At 40.0% G+C, this 20,071-nt stretch overlaps 1 protein-coding gene across 3 annotated transcripts; it reads left to right on the top strand.

Moving 5' to 3' along the window:
• Positions 1-1,096: 1,096 nt before the first annotated feature.
• LOC121996781 lies at positions 1,097-19,140 on the top strand. 3 transcript variants are annotated; one of them, XM_042550891.1, is made up of 9 exons: positions 1,097-1,684; positions 3,148-3,333; positions 15,458-15,550; positions 15,699-15,881; positions 16,000-16,105; positions 16,194-16,379; positions 16,488-17,527; positions 18,178-18,500; positions 18,774-19,140. In XM_042550891.1, exons 1-9 carry the CDS (start codon positions 1,433-1,435, stop codon positions 18,829-18,831), a joined length of 2,427 nt encoding a protein of 808 aa, XP_042406825.1. In that variant the 5' UTR covers positions 1,097-1,432; the 3' UTR covers positions 18,832-19,140. The 3 variants fall into 3 exon arrangements, with proteins under 3 accessions (XP_042406825.1, XP_042406827.1, XP_042406826.1); XM_042550892.1 differs by lacking the exon at positions 1,097-1,684 and adding an exon at positions 2,703-2,840; XM_042550893.1 differs by lacking the exon at positions 18,774-19,140 and having other exon boundaries at positions 18,195-18,401.
• The last annotated feature ends 931 nt before the right edge of the window (positions 19,141-20,071 follow it).

The raw sequence follows: 20,071 nt of genomic DNA, 5'->3' as shown, positions 1-20,071 counted from the left end.
ATGGGACTAAAGTCACATTCACAATGGAGCTCTATGCCTCTTCTACTTCTTCTCCATTCACATATATCCAACAGTTATGACGTATTTGTAAGAATTTTTTCTTCTAAATAAGGAGCACAATCAAAGGATGCTAGGCTTTTGGACTAGTCGTTGCGCGTGTTTCACGATTTACCCTGGTAGTCAGTAGAAAACATCTATGGGGTCGTACTAGTCATCCGAGAAATAATCAATGAGGTTAATTAGATTTATCAAATTTTTTTATAATAACCATTTAATAATTATATATTATAATTATTTTAGTAACTCGTAGCTTCTATAATTGAATTTAGGATGATTTTAATATTAAGTTAAAGCAATATAGATCAATTGATAAATAGTTTTTTTAATAAATTAAATATAAAATAATAATTTATTTTAACGCCATAATGCTAAATAAAGATATGTTTACATGAAAAATATGGTAGACGGCTCTTTTGACTTTATAAAAATAATGTGTTTTTTTTACCATTTTAATAATTAAAGACATCCTTTTAAGATAATAATTTATAAATAAATTTTATATTAGTTAATAAAATATAATTCTCTCTTTACATATTTGTATTAAAAAATAATAAAATGAGATGACAATGAAAACTCAGTAAACAGATTATTCATTACTTACCTATTAGCTTTATTTATAAATTTAAACAATACTAACATTTACGTTTTTTTATTCATTTATTAATTACCTATCACCTATAATTTTATTTATTTATTACCTGACATATGAATTACCTAATACCTATAATTTAAATTATACCGACATTAATTACCTATTAGCTTCATTGATAAGTTGCCTTTTTTATCTTTATATTTTAAAGGAAATAAAGTTGACCAATGATTTCTTAAAAGTCAACGGGATTTTAAAATTTAATCACACATTTTCACTACGATTATAAGTTAAATCTTTAAAAAAGTCAACGCAATTATATATTTTGGATAACGTAAATTTAAAACTTTAGGGCAACATTTATGTTTTAAATTTTTATTTTTCATTAAATTATATTGACGCGAGTGCGATAAAAGGGCGAAGCTTTTTTGTTGACTCTCTGGGGCCTTCTTTTGCTTGTCGGTCTCTGCTCGCTGCTTCGCGTAGCGGAGGCGGAGAGATTTTCGTGAAGGGATCGCCGGAAAGAACCTGGAAATTTCATTTCCCAAACCCACTGCACCGCCCTTGATCTCCCGCGCCTTTCTCAGATCCCCCCCCCCCCCCTTTATCCGTTTCATTTTCTTGCCTTTTTGCCGTCCCGATCCGTGCTCCCAATGTACTTCCATGTGTTCTGTTTGTGATTCCTCGGGATTCTCACGGTGCTTTCGTGGATTTAGGGTGTCGGTTTTTTTGAAAGAGTAGAGAAAAATCGGAGTTTTGGGCTGTCAGGGTGTGGTTGCTGGCATGGGCGACCTGCAGGCCTGGCCGGCACTGTCCGACGAAGGCTCTTTGGAAGAGGTTGGCCAACCGATGCAGCCGCATCCGCCGGCGGTTAACCCCGACCCGTCGGCGATCAGCGCGGAAAACTGGCAGGTTGCTGAGAAGGCAACCCAAGATGTCCTCCGGTGCATTCAGCCGACGGTGGTGTCCGAGCATAGGCGGAAAGACGTTGTCGAGTACGTGCAGAAACTTTTGAAAAGATGTATTGGAATTGAGGTGACTTTTAATCTTCTTGTTTCTTTTTTGATATATTTATATTTATATATTTCAAGAATCGCGTTTGTGTCCATCCCATTACTGCTTATTTCACGCATTCTCAGTAATTATATTTGATATATATTTTTTTTCAAGAATCCTGGTTGTGTTCATCCTCCTTCAGCTAATTTCACGTATTGAGTTGTTATATTTGATTCTTTTTCTAATTTTTTTGTTAGAATTTCTCAGTTGTTATCCCTTTTATCGACTAGAAATATTTTATTGCAACGATGTGCTTTCATTTGCTAGCTCGTCGTCTACAATCTAGGATATTCCTGAAAACTGCGATGTTTTTTTCTTTAATTTTTTTTTTCAATTGCAAGACTATAAGATTATCTATTCGATTTGTGTCAACTATTTGGGCTGATCTTTAAAACTAACAACTCTCATTCATCTTTAGGTCGTGATTGTGTCAACTATTTGGGCTGATCTTATTCTCTACTAAGCATTATGCAAAGTTACGTCAATAGTAATATACAAATAAATTAAATCAATTTAACATTTCAATTCTAAAATGAAAAAAAAATGAGAGAAATGATAGTAGAAGTTTTACTTGGTGAGAAAATGCTTCTATCTTATGAAAAAATTTCTTCATATGAAGTTTCAGGCGTTGCTATAGTGTGTTTATGGAAAAAAGAATTTTGGAGTTGTATTTAGTAAATCTGCATAATTATTTTGTTGTTTTTGTCAGGTTCAGTGAACGATCTCAAGGTAGAGTTTACTTGGGATTTGGATGAACTTAGACATTTTTTTTATGTTTCTCTAATTTGTTTCTCATAGCTTTTCTCATGGTTTTCCGAATAATGCATGTAATAGGATATGTGAACGAATTCATTTTTTCTAAAGTTATCCTTATCATAAAATCTGATGAACCATCTCCTACAAAGTAATAAGGTGCAGTAGAAAACTCAAATGTAGGACTAAATGGCTGCATGCAATTTTTTATCTAGTATTATATTGTTGAAATTGGAAAAATGATTGTCCATTACAAAGTGTAGGTACATATTTGGCATACTGTAAATTGCAAATGGATGTCTCTAAATTCACCATACAGGAGCATTTTTTGGTCCTTTTGGGAGTTGAAGTCAGCGACTGGAATTGGATCTTGTCGAATCAAGTATGTGAAATGATTTTGGTAGTGAAGTTGACAATAAAAGTAGTATCTTGGGTTCTGCATTGAGTTGTATTCTTAAATGAGGGTCCTAATTTTAATAACAACACTTCCCATATGTTCAAAAATCTGTGTTACTTGTTAAATGTTTTTTTATGCTAGAAAGTGTTGCACATACTTTACTCTAACCAACACATTATTATTTTTCATCTATTTTACCAAGCATTGTAGAATCTCTGTTGGTTAAACATTATCATATGATCCATTATTTGCTTTACTTGTCTCTTGACTTTGGAGTACAAATACTCTGCAGGTGTTTCCATTTGGATCAGTTCCATTGAGGACTTACCTTCCTGATGGAGATATTGATCTTACTGCAATTGGTTATCCAAATTCTGAAAATGCTCTGGCAAATGATGTATGGTCTGTTCTTGACAGAGAAGAACAGTGCAAGGATGCTGAATTTGAAGTAATCGATGTGCAGTATATTAATGCAGAGGTTCTTCATTCTTTTCAAATTTGGTTTGTTGCCATTGAAATAATCATAATATATTTTTCTTGCAAACTTTTAGCTCTAATCTCTTTTCCCAGGCAATCTCTTTCATCTCCAAAAGTATCTGGACATGTAGTTCTCTTTTCCTAAAGAATTGTTAGGAGATTCAACTTTTTCTCCCTAAGAAGAGCTCTAACTATCCCTTCTACGGTGGATCCATCTATTTAAAATATGTGGTAGCTTAGGACCTGCTATCCTTATAGATCACACATCTCTAATCTTTATTTTACCTGAAGATGGTTAGATCTGGATTAAATTACTGCAATTTATTGGTGTGGGACCTTCACCTGTGCAATTTAAGTATCGAGCTAATTATTTACAATCTCCTTTTCTTATTAGGTCCATATCATTTTGCTGCACTTTCCCCATTTGTAGTGAATAAATTTAATGTTACCCTAGGTTGTTCACGCCTGATTTTCTATCAGGGGTTTTATTTTGTTAAAAGTCATAACAATGAAAACTAATGATGACTTGTTTTATGCACTATGAGGTTTGGTGAAGCAACAATAGCTATTGATCTTTCTTGCGAACATCAACGAGTGAATTACCAGTGAGTTGGCTTTGTTGCCAACTCAATCGCTGAATAACAAGGATGATGTTGTGACTAAGAGCCTAGACGAAAGTAAACAAGAAGAAGAGGGTTAGAATGACGGCTAGGGGGTTCCTCGGCGCAGCCATTCCGACGCTCAAGTTAGAGGATGAAGAAGATGAATATTAGGGTTTTGATGTACGTAGGTGTGAATATATAGATACCACATACTCTTTCCTTCTATTCCGTTTTCCATGTTGCCATTATTTAATTCCTTAAATAATGTGAGACTTGTTCACGCCGCTACTTTCTTCTCGAAATAATCCGAGATTTACGTGATAATTTATTCTTTTCCTGAAATAATCCTGCGTTTTATGTTACTAAGAAGCCAGGAAGCTAAGGAGACAGTGACCCCAGGGTCGAAAGATGGGAGGCTAGGAAGCCGGGAGGCTCGAGAGATCGGGAGACCATAGAGTCAAGAGGGCCGAGAGTTGGGAGTTGGGAGGCCAAAGAGCCGAGAGGTTAGGAAGCAGGGATCTGGGGAGGCTAGGAAGCCGGGAGGCCCGAGAGATCGGGAGACCATAGAGTCAAGAGGCCCGAGAGTTGGGAGTTGGGAGGCCAAAGAGTCGAGAGGTTAGGAAGCAGGGATCTGGGGAGTCGGGAGGCTAGGAAGTTGGGAGACCCGAGAGGTAGGAGCTGGGAGGCTCAAGAGGCCGAGAGGCCTGAGAGTCAAGAGCTGGAGGCTAAGGAGCTGGGAGGCTTGAGACTTTTCTCTGTTGGAACCATCTCAGTAGTTTTCACCAATTCTTTCTTATTCACGTGGCGCCTACTAATCATTTCCCATATCACAAGTCTCCCCTTCAAGTCTAATCGAAGGAGGCTAGAGTCCGACTAGACCGTTGTGCAATCGGAGTGATTGCGTAAGTGAGTCATAGATCCATTGCATATTTATAAGGATATTACGTATTAAATGTCAGCATGCCTTGGTCATCATGTCCTTAAATGCAACCACTCCCTTGAAGCACGTCGCCTGCGTCATCCACCTCGATTCCTGAACCCAGAATACATTAAGGAGCCTCCGAAGTTGCATCACATTAATGTGATAGGACTCAAGGAAGACTGAACTTTTTTTTAACAGGTAATGATCACTCTTAAGTTTTTATTTGTCCCATGTGTTTGATCCTACAATGGAAAATATATCCGTCCTTGTGACCACAGAGATTCAATGATCCTATTGAACGAGTCATGCTATATTAGGTCAGATAAGAACGTTTTACATACACTTGTTGATTCTTCCATCGTTGTTTCTTGGTCTTCTTCGTCTTTGAGTTTTCTTCTCTTCCCAGTAAGTTGTTTCAGTCCATCTTTACGAATATTTTTTTTTTCGGTCCCTTGGTAGCACATTCCATGGCCGGAGAATCTTCTTTCGCTCCCTGCTACAAATCTACCTCTTCAAGTTTTACTGATGTATCCCTAGATCGATTGAGGATAACTTATGGAGTTCTGGTCGATCATAGCCTTTCGAATGGCAACGATCGGCTAGACCGTACTCCTCCAGGCTTTGTAAACTTCTTTCAAAGTCATATGCTCAACAGGTGACGCTTTCCTATCCTTATGTTCTTTATTGAAGTGTCGCGTTACTTTCGCATCCCATTATCACAGCTTAACCCCAATTCTTTCCGTATTTTGACTTGGGTAGTGATTCCTTTTCGCTTGTTTTGCATTCCACTTTCTCCTCGCTTTTTTTTTTTCTTTTATTCGAAGGAGATGGAGGATGGGGTCTTCTTCTTCTCTTCCCGTTTTGGGATTAATTTGATCAAGGAGCTTTCTTCATCCCACAAGGGATGGAAATCCCAATTCTTTTTTGTCAAACCCCCAGGCTCCATCTCTTAGTCGACTCACTAGTAGCGAGAATTGCCCCTTCTCCAACTTTGAAAGACTACCACCTAGGGCGGGGCTACCACAATGCGTCCCACACTCGAGGAAGGATTGCTACACATGTTTGGGCTTAAGCCCAAGACCAGCTCCTCTCATCACTTCATTTGGTAAGAATCCCCACCTTCACAAGTTTTGATATCTAACTGAAGGCATGTTATTTTTTTGTAGCCGATACAATGATGAGGGCATCACTAAACAAGGTGATGAAGTTTACGACCGTCAAGCTGGAGGCGCGCCGGGTAGAAATCGTCGACCTCACCAAGGCGACGCCCGAGAAAGGAACATTATCAGCTCCAGATGTAGGCCCAAAGGGGGCTCCCCAATTGGCGACGAGGGCATCAAGCCCAACAAGAGAATCGAGATCTGTTGTTGGTCAACCTAGCGCCTCGAGACCGACTTCATTTGCAAAGTCGGAAGCCCCCCTTAGAAGTTCGAGGAAAAACGTCACCCATTTGGTCCACGACTGAACGAATAGGCCCCTTTGCCCCTGCACAAATCCCTGTCAGGTCCTTAGCTTCACCGATCCATTTGCCAATTCAATCACTAGATGCGCCAGTCAGATTGGAGGACCTCCTGACTATGACGCCCTTAGGACCCCAATTTTTCTGCCTCTTGTCGAATCAAGGACTTCTCGCATGGAGGCGGATCCTTTGCATGTTCCTCTAGATCCAAGTTCTTTGGGCCAACGGGAGAATATGTTTGGTGAAGAAGTTCCCTTCGCTGTGGAGCTATCCCAAGACCAAGTCCATGAAGAACACTGAATTGACCTTACCCTTTATGATCCAACAAAAAAGGGATGACAAAAGACATGCCCATCCTAGCTTTAGTAGAGGAACATCTGCGGGGTGGAGCCAAGCACATGTCCCAATTACTAACATTCGGCTAGTGATACTCAAATTTGTCAGGGTCACGGAGATCTGTAGGCCCGCATAGTTGAGCGGGAGGCCCAGTTAGCTGCAACCCCTTCTCAAGAAATGTTAGCAGCGACTCAACAGGAAATAATTATCGTCCAGTCGGAAGTCAATCACTTGAAGCGACAACAAGCAGACCCCACTTCTGACTAGGTGACGATCACTTGACTAAAAAGGAGAATAACGGAGACAACGACAGAAAGAATCAACTTGGCGCATAGCGTGAGTTAGCTATTGGTAGAGATAGACATGTTGACAACTGCTGCAGCTGACCATCAAATAAAATTGGAAGTCGCTGTAGCCAAGAAGGTAGTCATCCAAGCTAGTTTGGATGCCAGCCGGCATGAGCTAGAGGTCTTAAGAGTGGAACTGGGAGCCACTTGAGGAGAAGTTGTATCGGCTAAGGCCTTGGTGGAAGCTCGATGATACGATTTGGAGGCTGCCCTTATCGTAATTGAAGATGTAGCTGTAATGCAGGGACAGGAGGCCTCCTTGACGGAGTTGCAAGCCTCTATAGCTATGGTGGAGTTGGAGTCCCAAAAGGATCAGGTGGAGGGCTAGGTGTCCGAGTTTAAGGAGTACCAGGTCGGAGAAGGCGATCGATAGACCATCAAAAAAAAGGAATTTGTTCAATTGGATGAAGTTTATGATATGGTCAGCACTTTCTTCATCTGCATAGTGCAACATGGAATTGATGGTACCCTGAAGCAGCTAGTAGAGAACAAAAAGCTTCCCACAAACTCCCCCCTCCCAGCCATTGACCTTCTAAAAATCAACGAGAGCATCCCAGATGAAGATACTACTAATTTTTAAGATGTACTTATCTTTGTAATAGTTTTTCGTCAATATAGTAGAAGTTTGGGAGATGTGTTGTTTTCCTCTATGATTATAGAGATGAGGATCTTGACCCCGACTATGCCCAAGTCTGGGAAAATTAGAGCCCTAAAAAGGATAAGGTGATACGGTATTCGTTCGATCCTTGTATGAAGGAGAGTCCACTATCGCACCTTCGAGGATCTAAACCCTGAATACGTCCAAGTTCGAGGGAATTTGGGTCTGAAAAGGACAAAGTGATACTGTACTTGCTAGCTCGCTCGATCCTTGTACGAAGGGGAGTCCGCTACCGTAACTTAGAGGATCTTGACCCCAACTATGTCCAAGTCCGGAGGAGGTTGGGCCCCGAAAAGGACAAGGTGATGCGGTACTCGCTCTACCCTTGTACGAAGAGAAGTCCGCTACCACAGCTTAGAGGATCTCAACCCTGACTACGTAAGTCCGAGGGAATTTGGGCCCTGAAAAGGACAAGGTGATGCGGTACTCGCTCGACCCCTATACGAAGGGAAGTCCACTACCATAGTGATCTCGACCTGACAATGTCCAAGTTTGAGGGAGTTTGATACGGTACTCGCTTGACCTTTGTACGAAGGGGAGTCCGCTACCGTAGCTTGAAGGATCTCGACCCCGACTATATCTAAGTTCGGGGGAGTTTAGCCTTGAAAAGGATAAGGTGATACGGTACTCGCTCGACCCTTGTACGAAGGGGAGTCTGCTATCATAGCTTGGAGGATCTTGATCCCAACTATGTCCAAATCTGGAGGAGTTTTAGCCCTGAAAAGGACAAGGCGATATGGTATTCCCTTGACCCTTGTACGAAGGGGGGTCTGCTACCGCGGCTTAGAAGATCTCAACCCCGACTACGTCTAAGTCTGGGGAAGTTTGGGGCCAGATCTGAGTCTAAAAGAGAAATAGCCATTTATTCAATAAGAAAAGTACAAAACATAGATAAGCATTAAGGAGATAATCTTAAAGTTGTAAAGTAATTCTCAAGTAAAGTAAGGTTTCAGGTGGTTGATGCTCCATGGTCGATCTTGCTTTTTACCATCTGTATCTTCTAGATAATAGGATCCTGAGCTCTGTTTGTTAATCACTTGGAAGGGTCCTCCCCATTGTGGCTTCAATTTGCTTACATTTCCCACCGGTTTAACCTTCTTCCAGACCAGACATCCGACTTAGAAAGTATGAGGAATCACTTGTTTATTGTACTTGATACACATCCGTTGTCGATACACCTTAAGTCGAGCAACCATTCGTTCTCGAGTCTCAACGTTCAAATCGAGATCCAGGAGTCGTTCAGAATTATCTTGTCTATAAGTGCTCTTTCAGATTAACTCTTCTCCAATTTCTACTAGGACGATTGTCTCCTCTATAAACGAGATGAAAAGGAATCATTCTGGTGTTTTCTCGTGATGCGGTTCGATAAGTCCATAGGATACTTAGCAACTCGTCCACCTAATTACCCTTGACATAATCTAATTTAATTTTGAAACCACTAAGTATTTATCGATTGACCACCTTGGTTTGACCATTGCTCTATGGGTAGGCTATTGAAGTGAAGGTTTGTTGGATTCCAAATTCTTAACACCATTCTTTTAGTCGTCGAACCTGAAATTGTCTGTCATTATCAAAGACAAGCGTGTGAGGGATGTCATATCGACAAACGATATTCTTCCATGAGAATTTTTCGACTGCATCTTCAGTTATTTGGGCCAATGCTTCCGCCTCAATCCACTTAGAAAACTAATCAACAGCTACCACTGATTAAAGGGGTTGATACAATGGAAGTCTTCAAAAACTCTGTTAGGTGGTGAGTGAGGTTCTGATGCCTTTGATAATGAATGCAGGTTACGACAAATCAGACATTATCGACTTGCATTGTTGCCTAGAAGTACCCAGCTAATAATGTCTTCTGAGCAAGTGTCCTTCCTCCAATATGAATTTCTCATATACCTTTGTGAACCTCTCTCATTACATAATCTGCAAAGGAGAGGGCGCGAGAAGGATCGCCAATACAATATGTCCTCAACTAAAGTGAAGCAGGGAACTCTTCTTTTAAGTAGTTGGGCTTGTTTAGGATCGAGAATTCCTTGTTTGAGATAAGTAATGATAGGTGTTCTCCAATCGGCGGACTCATCCTGACTCGAAGCTTGCTTGATCCGGAAACTTGTAGAGTTTGAGACACACGGTCGTCTGTTCTCCATCCTTCCACCATCCTTCAAGTACGCTTACTAGTTTGGCTAGTTTGGCCGCCTTTTGATTATCTACTCGAGGAATCTTTTACAGGGTGACTTCTTGAAAATCGCCTTTTAACCTTTTGAGAATGTCCGCGTATCACCCGCAATTAGTCGTTTCTAATTTTAAAACTTCCTTCTAGTTGCTAGGCCACCAATTGATCTGAATAGATGATCACTCGAGTGGCTCCGACTTGCATCGCTACTTGAAGTCCTGTGAGTAAGGCCTCATATTCGACTTCGTTGTTGGACACTCGGAAGTCAAGCCGAACAGAAAGTTGGAGCACATATTCTCTAGGAGATATTAGTAATATCCCGACTGTGCTGCCTTACCGGTTGAAAGAGTCGTTCAAATAAATCTTCCAAGTCCTGTCTGCCTCTTGGTCAGGAACTTCTATTGAAAAATCCGCTAAGGCATGAGCTTTAATAGCTATTCGCGGCTAATATTGGATATCATATTCACTCAACTTGGTAATCCACTTGATCAACGTCCCCGAGGCTTTATGATTAGTTAACACTTTGCCCAGGCTACTATTGGTGAGGATTGTGATTGAATGAGAGAGGAAGTACACCCTTAATCGACAGGCCATGAGGGTCAATCCGAAAGTTAATTTTTCTAGATTAATGTATCTGCTTTTAACATCCTTTAGTAAAGTCCCAAGAAATAAATGGAGTGTTGTATACCATCTTGTCAGAGTAGGATTACGGCGACTGCTCCTTTAGATGTTGATAGATATACCCATAACATTTCTATTGTCACCGATTTGGAGAGCACGAGTAGTCGAGATAAATATTCCTTTAATTCAGCAAAAACTTTATTACATTTTGCGTTCTACTTGAACTTATAAGCTTTTCTCAATATCTTAAAAAAGGGTAAGCTTCGATCAGTCGAATAGGAGATGAATCGGGAAAATGCCGTAATACCTCCGGCCAATCGTTGTGCCTCCTTGAGAGTTTAGCGGGGTGGAAGCATGTTCTAGAGCGTTGTATCTTCTCGGGGGATTTGCCTCGATTTCCTTGTTCAGTCACAATGTATCCAAGAAATTTTCTGCTTTTAACCCCAAATAGACACTTGCTGGGGTTAAGTTTAAGTCCATATTGTTTGAGTGTGTGATATGTCTCCTCAATATCTGAGATCAATGTATCAGATCGAGCAGACTTGATTAAAATATTATCAAGATACATCTCAATGTTTCTCTCGATTTGATGCTTAAAGATTCGATCCATGAATCGTTGATAGGTTGCTCCTGCATTCTTTAATCCAAACGACATGACAGTATAACAAAAGGTTCCATTAGCGGTTACGAAACTAACCTTTTGTTGATCTTAAGAAGCTAAGGGAATCTGATGATATCCTTGATAAGCATCCAAAATGCATATGAGTTCACAATCGGAAGTTGAGTCTATTGGTTGATTAATATAGGGTAGGGGTAATAATCTTTTGGGCAGTCTTTATTGAGGTCACGAAAGTACCCTCCATTTATCATCCGATTTGGACACCAACACCACATTAGTGAGCCAAGTGGGGAATTGCACGTCTTGTATGTGGCCCGCTTCCATTAATTTGGTGATCTCCATTTGAATTACTTGATCATGCTCTGATGAGAAGCTACACTTCTTTTGTCGAACGGGTCGTACTTTCGGCAGTGTGTTCAACTGATGAACCATTATAGTAGGTGAAACACCCATAACGTCCTTGGAGGACAGGCGAAGACGTCATAATTGCGTAAGAGGCATGCGATTAGTTCTTGTTTTAGCTCTGAAGGAAGGTTGATCACTACTCGAGTGATCTCGGTTGGCCGGTCGGGATGGATCCGTATATTTTCATGATTTTCTTGTAGAAGGGGCATTGGCATCTTTGGGACGACTTGGATAACATTATCTCGTGTTTGACGTGTTTTGCGTGAGTCGGTTCGAATTATATCCATTTAGCATTTTCTTGCCATCAACTGGTTACCTTTACCTCCCCGACTTAGCTTCTCACAGGGAATTTGATTTTCTAATGAAAAGTGGAGACCACCGCTTGAAAGGTGCTTAGTGCCAGCCTCCCTAGTATAACATCAGTGTTACGATGATAAAAGATGTTTGTCGAGTTCGCACTAGGGGCTCCTCTCCCAAGGATAGGGAGAGGTTAATTGACCGATAGGTTGTACCTCATGTCCTGTGAAACCATACAGGGAGTGTGTATAGGATGAAACTCCTTGTCGTCCAGCTGCATTTGATCGAAATTATTTTTAGAGATGATGTTGACAGAATTGCTGGTGTCAATGAATACTCTTTTTACTCGATAATTGGCGATGAAGGTTTCAATTACTAAATATAGGGGGCCTCAACTCCTGCTAGATCCTTGGGTTTGAAATTTATGCAAGGACCGCCCTCTTCCCCAACTAATGTTAACGTAACTTTCCAACCTTCTGCCATGAGCCCTTCGGGCTCGAGTGGAGTTTCCATCTATGGGTCCACCCGACATTATGTTTACGGTCCCTCGAGCATCAATCTTGTCATTGCTTGTATCTTTTTCTTCGGCCTTCTGACGAGATTGAGAAGAGTCTCGGGATTCTTTTGAAGGAGAACAGGATCTTCGACACACGGGTCGGTCGGTATCATGGTGGCGACGACGTTTGTAGGGTTCAGGAGACTTCCTCTTGTCCGACTCACTCCGATTGGTGTTCCATTGGTCAGCTATTCGTTTCAACTCTCTTGCATGCTGTTAATAATTTTGAATGGAATGAGTATTTGATTGATAGTAGGCACAGTACTGAATCACCTCAGGGGATCATCGTTCGGATTTGGGAGCAGGAGTCGGGGCTACCTCCATGGCTTGTACCACATTTTCTCCCCTCCGATTTGTGAATTCCCGATTTCGCAAGAGTGGGGGAGGAGCTCTCCGATCTTGATGAGCGGGGACAGGAGCCGACATTTCTTTTCTCCCCTCTGATTTGTGAATTCCCAATTTCGCAAGAGGGGGAGGAGCTCTCTGATCTTGATGAGTGGGGACAAGAGCCGAAGTCGGCATTTCTTTTCTCTTAGCTAACTGAGCTTTCTTGACTTGAATATACTTAAGTGTCCGGACTTGTAACCCTTTAAAATTGGTTGGAAGCTTTTTTACTAAAGATTTGAAAATAATTCCATCAACCAAGCCTTGAGAGAAAGTACTAACCTGTTGGAGTAACCGAGGGTTCTTTGATTACTTGATTAAACCGTTGCAAGTATTCTTTTAGGGGTTCTTTGAATTTCTACCTAAGAGCAAACAAATCATGTGGTGTTTTCTAATATCTTCAACTAGTTGCAAAGTGTTGCATGAAGACGACTTTAAATTCTTCAATGGTTTGAATAGAAGAAGCGGGGAGTCGATTAAACCATTTCGAACTGATAGTGTGGTTAAAAAAACTCAACACTTGACACCATTCGTATACTAGTGTAATAAAGAAGTATTCTCAATTTTACAGATGTGATCTTCTAGATCTGTATTACTATTATATTCCTCGATTTGCAATACCCGAAATACCTTAGCAATTCATCCTAGAGGATGCCTTTTGAGAACGGAGGATCTCAAGGGGCTTTCGATCCACCAAATTCAAGGCTTTTCCCCCTTGGAAAACCTCAATGAGGGGTTTCATCAGAAGATTCTATAGAAGGTTCTTTAGCGACGAACTTACCGATTGGTATGAGAGAAGCAGTTTGCAGCGTTCCGGTAGGCCAAGGTACCGGCGGCGGTTTAGTTGAAGGATGCAAGGGTTGCCCCTTTAACACCGTTTGCATTGCCGCCGTTACCAATTTGTCAAAATCCACTGTTGGCATGGCGATGACATTAGGTCTTCCGGTATCATCCATATTTAAGTTCCGATTCAGGTCTTAACTCAGTTTTCGCACAGATGGCGTCAATTTGATCCTGCTTGCGAACATTGACGAGTGAATCACCGGTGAGTTAGCTTTGTTGGCAACTTAATTGTCAATCGCTAAATAACAACGTGGATGATGATGTGACTGGGAGCCTAGACGAGAGTAAACAGGAAGTAGAGTGTTAGAATGACAGCCAGAGGTTCCCCGGCGTAACCACTCCAATGCTTAAGTTAGAGAATGAATAAGATGAATATTAGGATTTTGATGTACGTAGGTGTGAATATGTATAAGGATTACCTTTTCATAAGGAGATCACATACTCTTTCCTATTATTTCTTTTTCCATGTTGACATTATTTAATTTCTTAAATAATGTGAGACTTGTTCACGCCTTTCTTCCTAAGGAGGCAATGACTCGAGGGGCGAGAGTTGAGAGGCTGGGAAGCTGGGAGGCCCGAGAGTTGGGAGCCGGGAGCCGGGAGCCGGGAGCCGGGAGCCGGGAGACTAAGGAGACTGAGAGGCTAGGCTCGAGAGTCGGGAGCTAGGAGGCCAAGGAGCAGGGAGTTCGAAGGCGAAGGAGCCGGGAGGCCTGAGAGTCGGGGGCCGGAGGCTAGGGGTCCGGGAGGCTAGGAAGTCGGGAAGCCTGAGAGTTAGGAGTTGGGAGGCCAATGAGCTGGAGGGCCCGAGAGACTGAGAGGCCTTAGGAGGCCCGAGAGTCGGGAGCTGGGAGGCCAAGGAGCCGGAAGGCCCGAGACTTTCCTTTGTTGTAACCATCTCAGCAGTTTTTACCAATATTCTCTTATCCATGTGGCACCTAATAAGTTGGAGGGCCCAAGAGGCTGAGAGACCTTAGGAGGCTTGAGAGTCGGGAGCTAGGAGGCCAAGGAGCCGAAAGGCCCGAGACTTTCCTTTGTTGTAACCATCTCAGCAATTTTTACCAATATTCTCTTATCCATGTGGCACCTACTGATCATTCCCCGGATCAACTATGATTAACATGACTTGGGTTTTTTCTTCTTCTCTATCGAATTGTCTACTGTGTTTACTCTACTAATTCTGTCACAGTGTGTTACATACAATGGTAATAAGTATCTGTCTCTTTTTCGATCATAATAACTGTTCACTGAAGCAAACATATTTACATGGATACGCTGATACATTCTTTGGGTAGCAGACTTTCAAATGTCGAGAGCCCAAAATATTTGGACTTTCATAGTTTGTGTGCAGTAAATTGCAAACCTTATCTATCAAAATGAGATCAGAGCCATATGTAAAAATTTGACATGTTTTATTGCTTTATATGTCAAGTAATGTGATAATTATCACTGGAAACTTTCTGGAGATACTATTGTAAACATGCTAGCTGCGGCATATTTCTGGTCAACAACTCTATTGCATAAGTGGACCATGCTTTTCCTTCTATTTTGTTCTGTATCATTCTGACGGGTAATGAACTGTGAAAATGAGATTCTACTTTCTTGTCCTAACATCTGTTTGTTCTATGCTGTATATGCTGCTCCAATTTAACTGTTTTCCAAGTTGAAAATGCTGTGAAAACATAATTATGCGCGCCTAAACTTCTGTTCAGTATATACCAACATAGACATTTACACAGTTTTACAAATGATGCTTCTTTCTGCAAAATGGTCTACTTTCTTGTTTATGAATTTGCATTTGTATTTATGTAATTGGATCTGGGGCATCATTGCTAACAAGAAATTATTGATGCTGACTGTATGCTTATCATGTTTTGACGATTGATGGTTGGTTTTATCACGGCAGGTCAAACTCGTTAAATGTGTTGTCGAGAACATTATTGTGGATATATCCTTCAATCAGATTGGTGGGCTCTCTACTCTTTGCTTTCTAGAGAAGGTACAAATAAATGCCTAAAAGCCTTAATAATACAATATTGGAATCAAAATTGATTTTCTCAAATAAAATTGATTTATATGCTTAGTTTACATCTTTTTATATGATCTATATTGTTCTATCATAAATTCAGATTTGTCGCTTATTATAGGTTGACCAAAAAATTGGCAAGGACCATCTATTCAAACGCAGTATAATATTGATAAAAGCTTGGTGCTACTATGAGAGTCGCATTCTTGGTGCTTATCATGGTTTGATTTCTACATATGCACTGGAAACACTTGTTTTGTATGTTTTCCATCTCTTCCATAAATCTCTGGATGGCCCTTTAGCGGTGGGTGTTCCATAGATACTTGAGCATGCTTTAAGGAATCCTGTTCTATTTACTGATTTTTTGCTGCTAGTGTCTTAATAACGATTACTCAAGGTTTCAAGAAAATGTCTGTATTTAGGTTCTGTATAAGTTTCTGGACTTCTACAGCAAATTTGAGTGGGATAAGTACTGTGTTAGTTTACAGGGCCTGATTTCTGTTTCGTCATTGCCCGAACCATTAGTAGGTAAGCAGATGTTCTATTTCACATCCTAGATTTTTTATTTGATAAAATAGTTATATATGGTTCTTGATCATCAACTATTCTTCAACAGCTGATATGCCAGACTTTAATGGGAGCAATTTACTGTTTAGCAAGGAATTTATTGAGGAGTGCGTCGAGATGTTTTCAGCTCCTGTAAGATTGTCAGAAACATCCCCCAAGGTGTTCTCAAAAAAGCACCTGAATATTGTGGATCCCCTAAAACAGAATAATAATCTTGGACGCAGTGTCAGCAAAGGTTAGCCTTATACTTTCTCAATTTCTTTGGATTTAATTTGAAACGGTAGCTTCTTTGACTTTGGCATCTTATAGTTGTGCTAATTTGCTATTCCCTTCCAAATCTCAGGCAACTTCTATCGCATTCAAAGTGCATTGACATATGGTGCTCAAAAGCTTTGTCGGATATTAAAGTTATCCATGGAAAATATTGTTCCTGAGGTTCGCGCATTTTTTGCAAGCATTCTGGAGAGGCACGGAACTGGAGAAAGACCAGATGTTCTATCTTCATCTCCTAACTCGTTAGACTCTGAATTTATTCAAGATACTGGGGTTCGCTGTACTTCATCAAGATACTTGAGTTTGGGTGGTTTGCCAATCAAGGATTGCAATGCCATATTGAATAGGGAACTACTTAATATCAAGATGTCAGATTTGGATAAGTCTGATTTTCAATCACGATCTGACAGCGTTAAGGGTTTGGATTCAGAAGCCAGGGAGTGTGCTAGCTTAGATGCTTTGAGTTTGACGGTTATTGAAAGTTCAATTGCTTCTCCATCTCATGGTGACTCATCTTCTGGAGATGCATATTATTCACCCCCATTATTCTTCCATGCAGAAAATGACTCCAAGAATGTCATACTTGATACTTTAAACTTGAGAGACACTGCAAATAAAGAAGTATCTTTGAGCAGATCTACAGCCTCTAACGAGGAAATCAACTATGAAATTGAGTTACTACTTGGTACTAATAAATTGTGGTTTAAAACCAACTCCATGTCTGAATCCACTCATAGCATTCTTGGGTCTTCAAGGGCAAGTTGGAATTCCAATCTATCAGGACAGTCAATTCATGCAGACTGCTCAAATGAGGACGATGGAAACACTAGAAACTCCAAGTTCAGCAAATTATCAGATCTCGTTGGTGATTTTGATGTACATTATCAGAATCTTCTATATGCCCTGGGTTCACAGGGGCAAGAGTATTTAATGAATCAATACATTATGCCCGTTCATAGGAGTATTTACATGCATATGGCAACAAATAATCTAGTTCCTGCATCGCCATATTCTCCTACTGCCTACTCTATGAATCAATACTTGATACCTGGTGTTTATTGTGCTAAAGATGTCCAGAAAAGGGGAACTGGAACATACTTTCCTGACCCGGTATGTACTTTTGACTTGTACTGTTAAACCTACTACTAGCACCTAATAGTTAATACCACTATGTTTTTATAAGAAAAACAGACTAGTTGATGTAGACTGAAACATGACTACAAAAATATAAACATAATTAAGCAAATCTCTAGAAATATTTGATGGAGCAGGTATATCAATGATCACTTCAACCTCAGATAGGTACGCAACCAACAGCCAACAATGTCTTTGACCCCAATCAACCACATCCTCCCCATTGGGGGCATGCCTCTTTTGAAAAACTCAAACCCTAAAAGGAGTGTTCTGGTGTGTTAATTGTGGAAAAGAAATATCTTATTGTTGTCTATTGATAAGAAATACTCACATAGTATTTATAGGACTAGATCTAGAGGTGTGGGACTAAACGCATTATGCCTAATACCTAATAACTCTGCACTGTTAACATTTATGAATTCTCTGTAGGCCCTCCATTCAAATATTTTTACTAGAATCTATTGAGTTACAAACTCTGTTAGAGAACGGATAATCCTGATGTAATTTCGGAGTCAAAAGGTTTTTTAATTCAACAAAAAAGCACAGAATTTTCTTCTTTGCATTCCTTTTTCTTTTTGCATGTATTATTACTGGCTATGAGGTTCTTCATTTGTTAAATTTTGTAGAACTCTCGCTCATACAGAGAAAAACAATCACCTCGGAAAAGAAAGAATCCAACTTCTTCAAGATCCCAATCCCGCAATAATAGCCATTGGGATGGACAGCAAGATAGGAACTTGCTTGATGAAGAAAATGATGAACCATTGTCGCAAGTTTACAATGCAAATGATCATGGAATACTGGAGTTTGGGTCCCTTGGTCCTGTTCCACTAAGAGTCTTCTCAGAACAAAGCAGCAGACATGAAGTAACTAGTCCTAATCGGAGCAATGCTACAGCAATAGCTGTGCCGACAAATCAAAGATCCTCATCAAACATGCAATTTGGAAGGTAAGTGCTTTCCAAAAGTTTTATGTTTCTATCATTGAAAGAAGCAATTTATGCATATCTTCATCCATAGTTTCCAACAGACTATGCACAAATAACACCAGTGAAGCATAACATGAGTGGCCGTTTTAATTGAAATTTTGTTCAGTCAACGTAATCACTCTGATTAATTCATATCGAGTTAACATAAATAGGAAAATAAACAAGCATGCTAGTCTTTTTATAATAAGTCTGTATGGTATGATATCTCATAAATTCCATGTTTGAAACATGCAGGCTGACTAAACCCTATCAGCTAAAGGATGAAGGTGACTTCCCTCCTCTGAGTGGCTAAGCCTCTCCTGGGCACTGTCAAGCTGAGGATGAGCAGGTAAAAAGAGGGACATGTAGCCGTCGAATACTGAAGCAGTATCGCAAGGAGCTGCAAAGAATGTTTATCTGATTCTTGTGACAAAATTGTTTCCTGTACATTCTACAATTTTCCCCTCGTTTTCTTAGAATCACCCCCTCTGCCGGGTGCATACAACTTTGTTTTTCTTTTCTGTAGGAGATAAGTTGTAAGCAGGAAGAATGTTATACCCAGTAGACAGTATTAAAATAACACCTTATATAAATAAATAAACGTCTTTGATATACTGTCCAACTTAGGCTTCATATCTGTCCGCGTCCAACGTAATTTTTTTTAAAAAAAAAAAACTTAGGGTTTATGCTTTAGAATTTAAGGTATAGTATTTAATGTTTAAAAAGTGAAAAAAAAACACTAAGTATCTACGGGATGGGTAACATAAGGTGGTAATATATCATTCTTCTATATTCATTACCATCACATACTACAAATAATTAATAATTACTGATCTATTCTAAGCAAATTAAATCTGGAGACGTTTTAAGTCTAGTTTTACTACTCCTAATATATATATATATATATATATATATATATATATATATAGGCTTTAAGATTCGACGTTTCGTGCGTGATCGTGAGCGACGCACATATGTAGTGTTGCCAGCTAGATTTCTTTATAAAAAGTATTATTTTTATTTTCTCTCCCCTTCTGCCTTTTATTCAAAATGATAGCTCGACTTTTTTTCTAAATCTAAATTTTCCTCACTCTCTCTCTCGCTCTTGCTCTCGCTCTCGCTCTTGCTCCTTCCTTCATCACTGTCTTCCATCACAGTTGACAGGATAACAAAAGCAAAGCAAAGGCATTGCAAGCTAAGCACAACTTACAGTCACATGCTTGTTCTCAAGCAGGCTGGAAGCTCCTCAAACTGCCAATGAAAACATAGCGACGCTGCTTTGTTTAACACCCTCTCCATTCTCGATTGTAAGTCTTTCCACTCCGCCGTTTGTTTTTCAGTTCTATACAATATTTTTTAGCTCTGATATATTCTACAATGTACAAGTCATAGCTGCTTTCTTATCATTTTTTACTTATATAATTTACAGGGAACTTACTAACATCATTTCCCATATTTCATAACCAATGGTAAGTCGTTTCATTTTAAGTTGTAATTCTCTCTAATCATAATACATATTAGAAGGATTTATGCTACAACGTATAAGGCCAACG

The sequence above is a fragment of the Zingiber officinale genome, chromosome 6A (assembly GCF_018446385.1).
Source record: "Zingiber officinale cultivar Zhangliang chromosome 6A, Zo_v1.1, whole genome shotgun sequence".
In the NCBI taxonomy this organism is placed as follows: Eukaryota; Viridiplantae; Streptophyta; class Magnoliopsida; order Zingiberales; family Zingiberaceae; genus Zingiber; species Zingiber officinale.
The sequence above is the reverse complement of the archived record's forward strand: the minus strand, read 5'-3'. Positions and strand labels throughout refer to the sequence as shown.

What these genes read in the sequence shown, in the direction of transcription:
- LOC121996781 (XM_042550891.1), top strand. Translation starts at nt 1,433, where the DNA reads ATGGGCGACCTGCAGGCCTGGCCGGCACTGTCCGACGAAGGCTCTTTG. An exon ending in AAAGATGTATTGGAATTGAG is followed by an intron (nt 1,685 to 3,147) that starts GTGACTTTTAAT and finishes AATACTCTGCAG; the next exon opens with GTGTTTCCATTTGGATCAGT. An exon ending in ATTGCCCGAACCATTAGTAG is followed by an intron (nt 16,106 to 16,193) that starts GTAAGCAGATGT and finishes ATTCTTCAACAG; the next exon opens with CTGATATGCCAGACTTTAAT.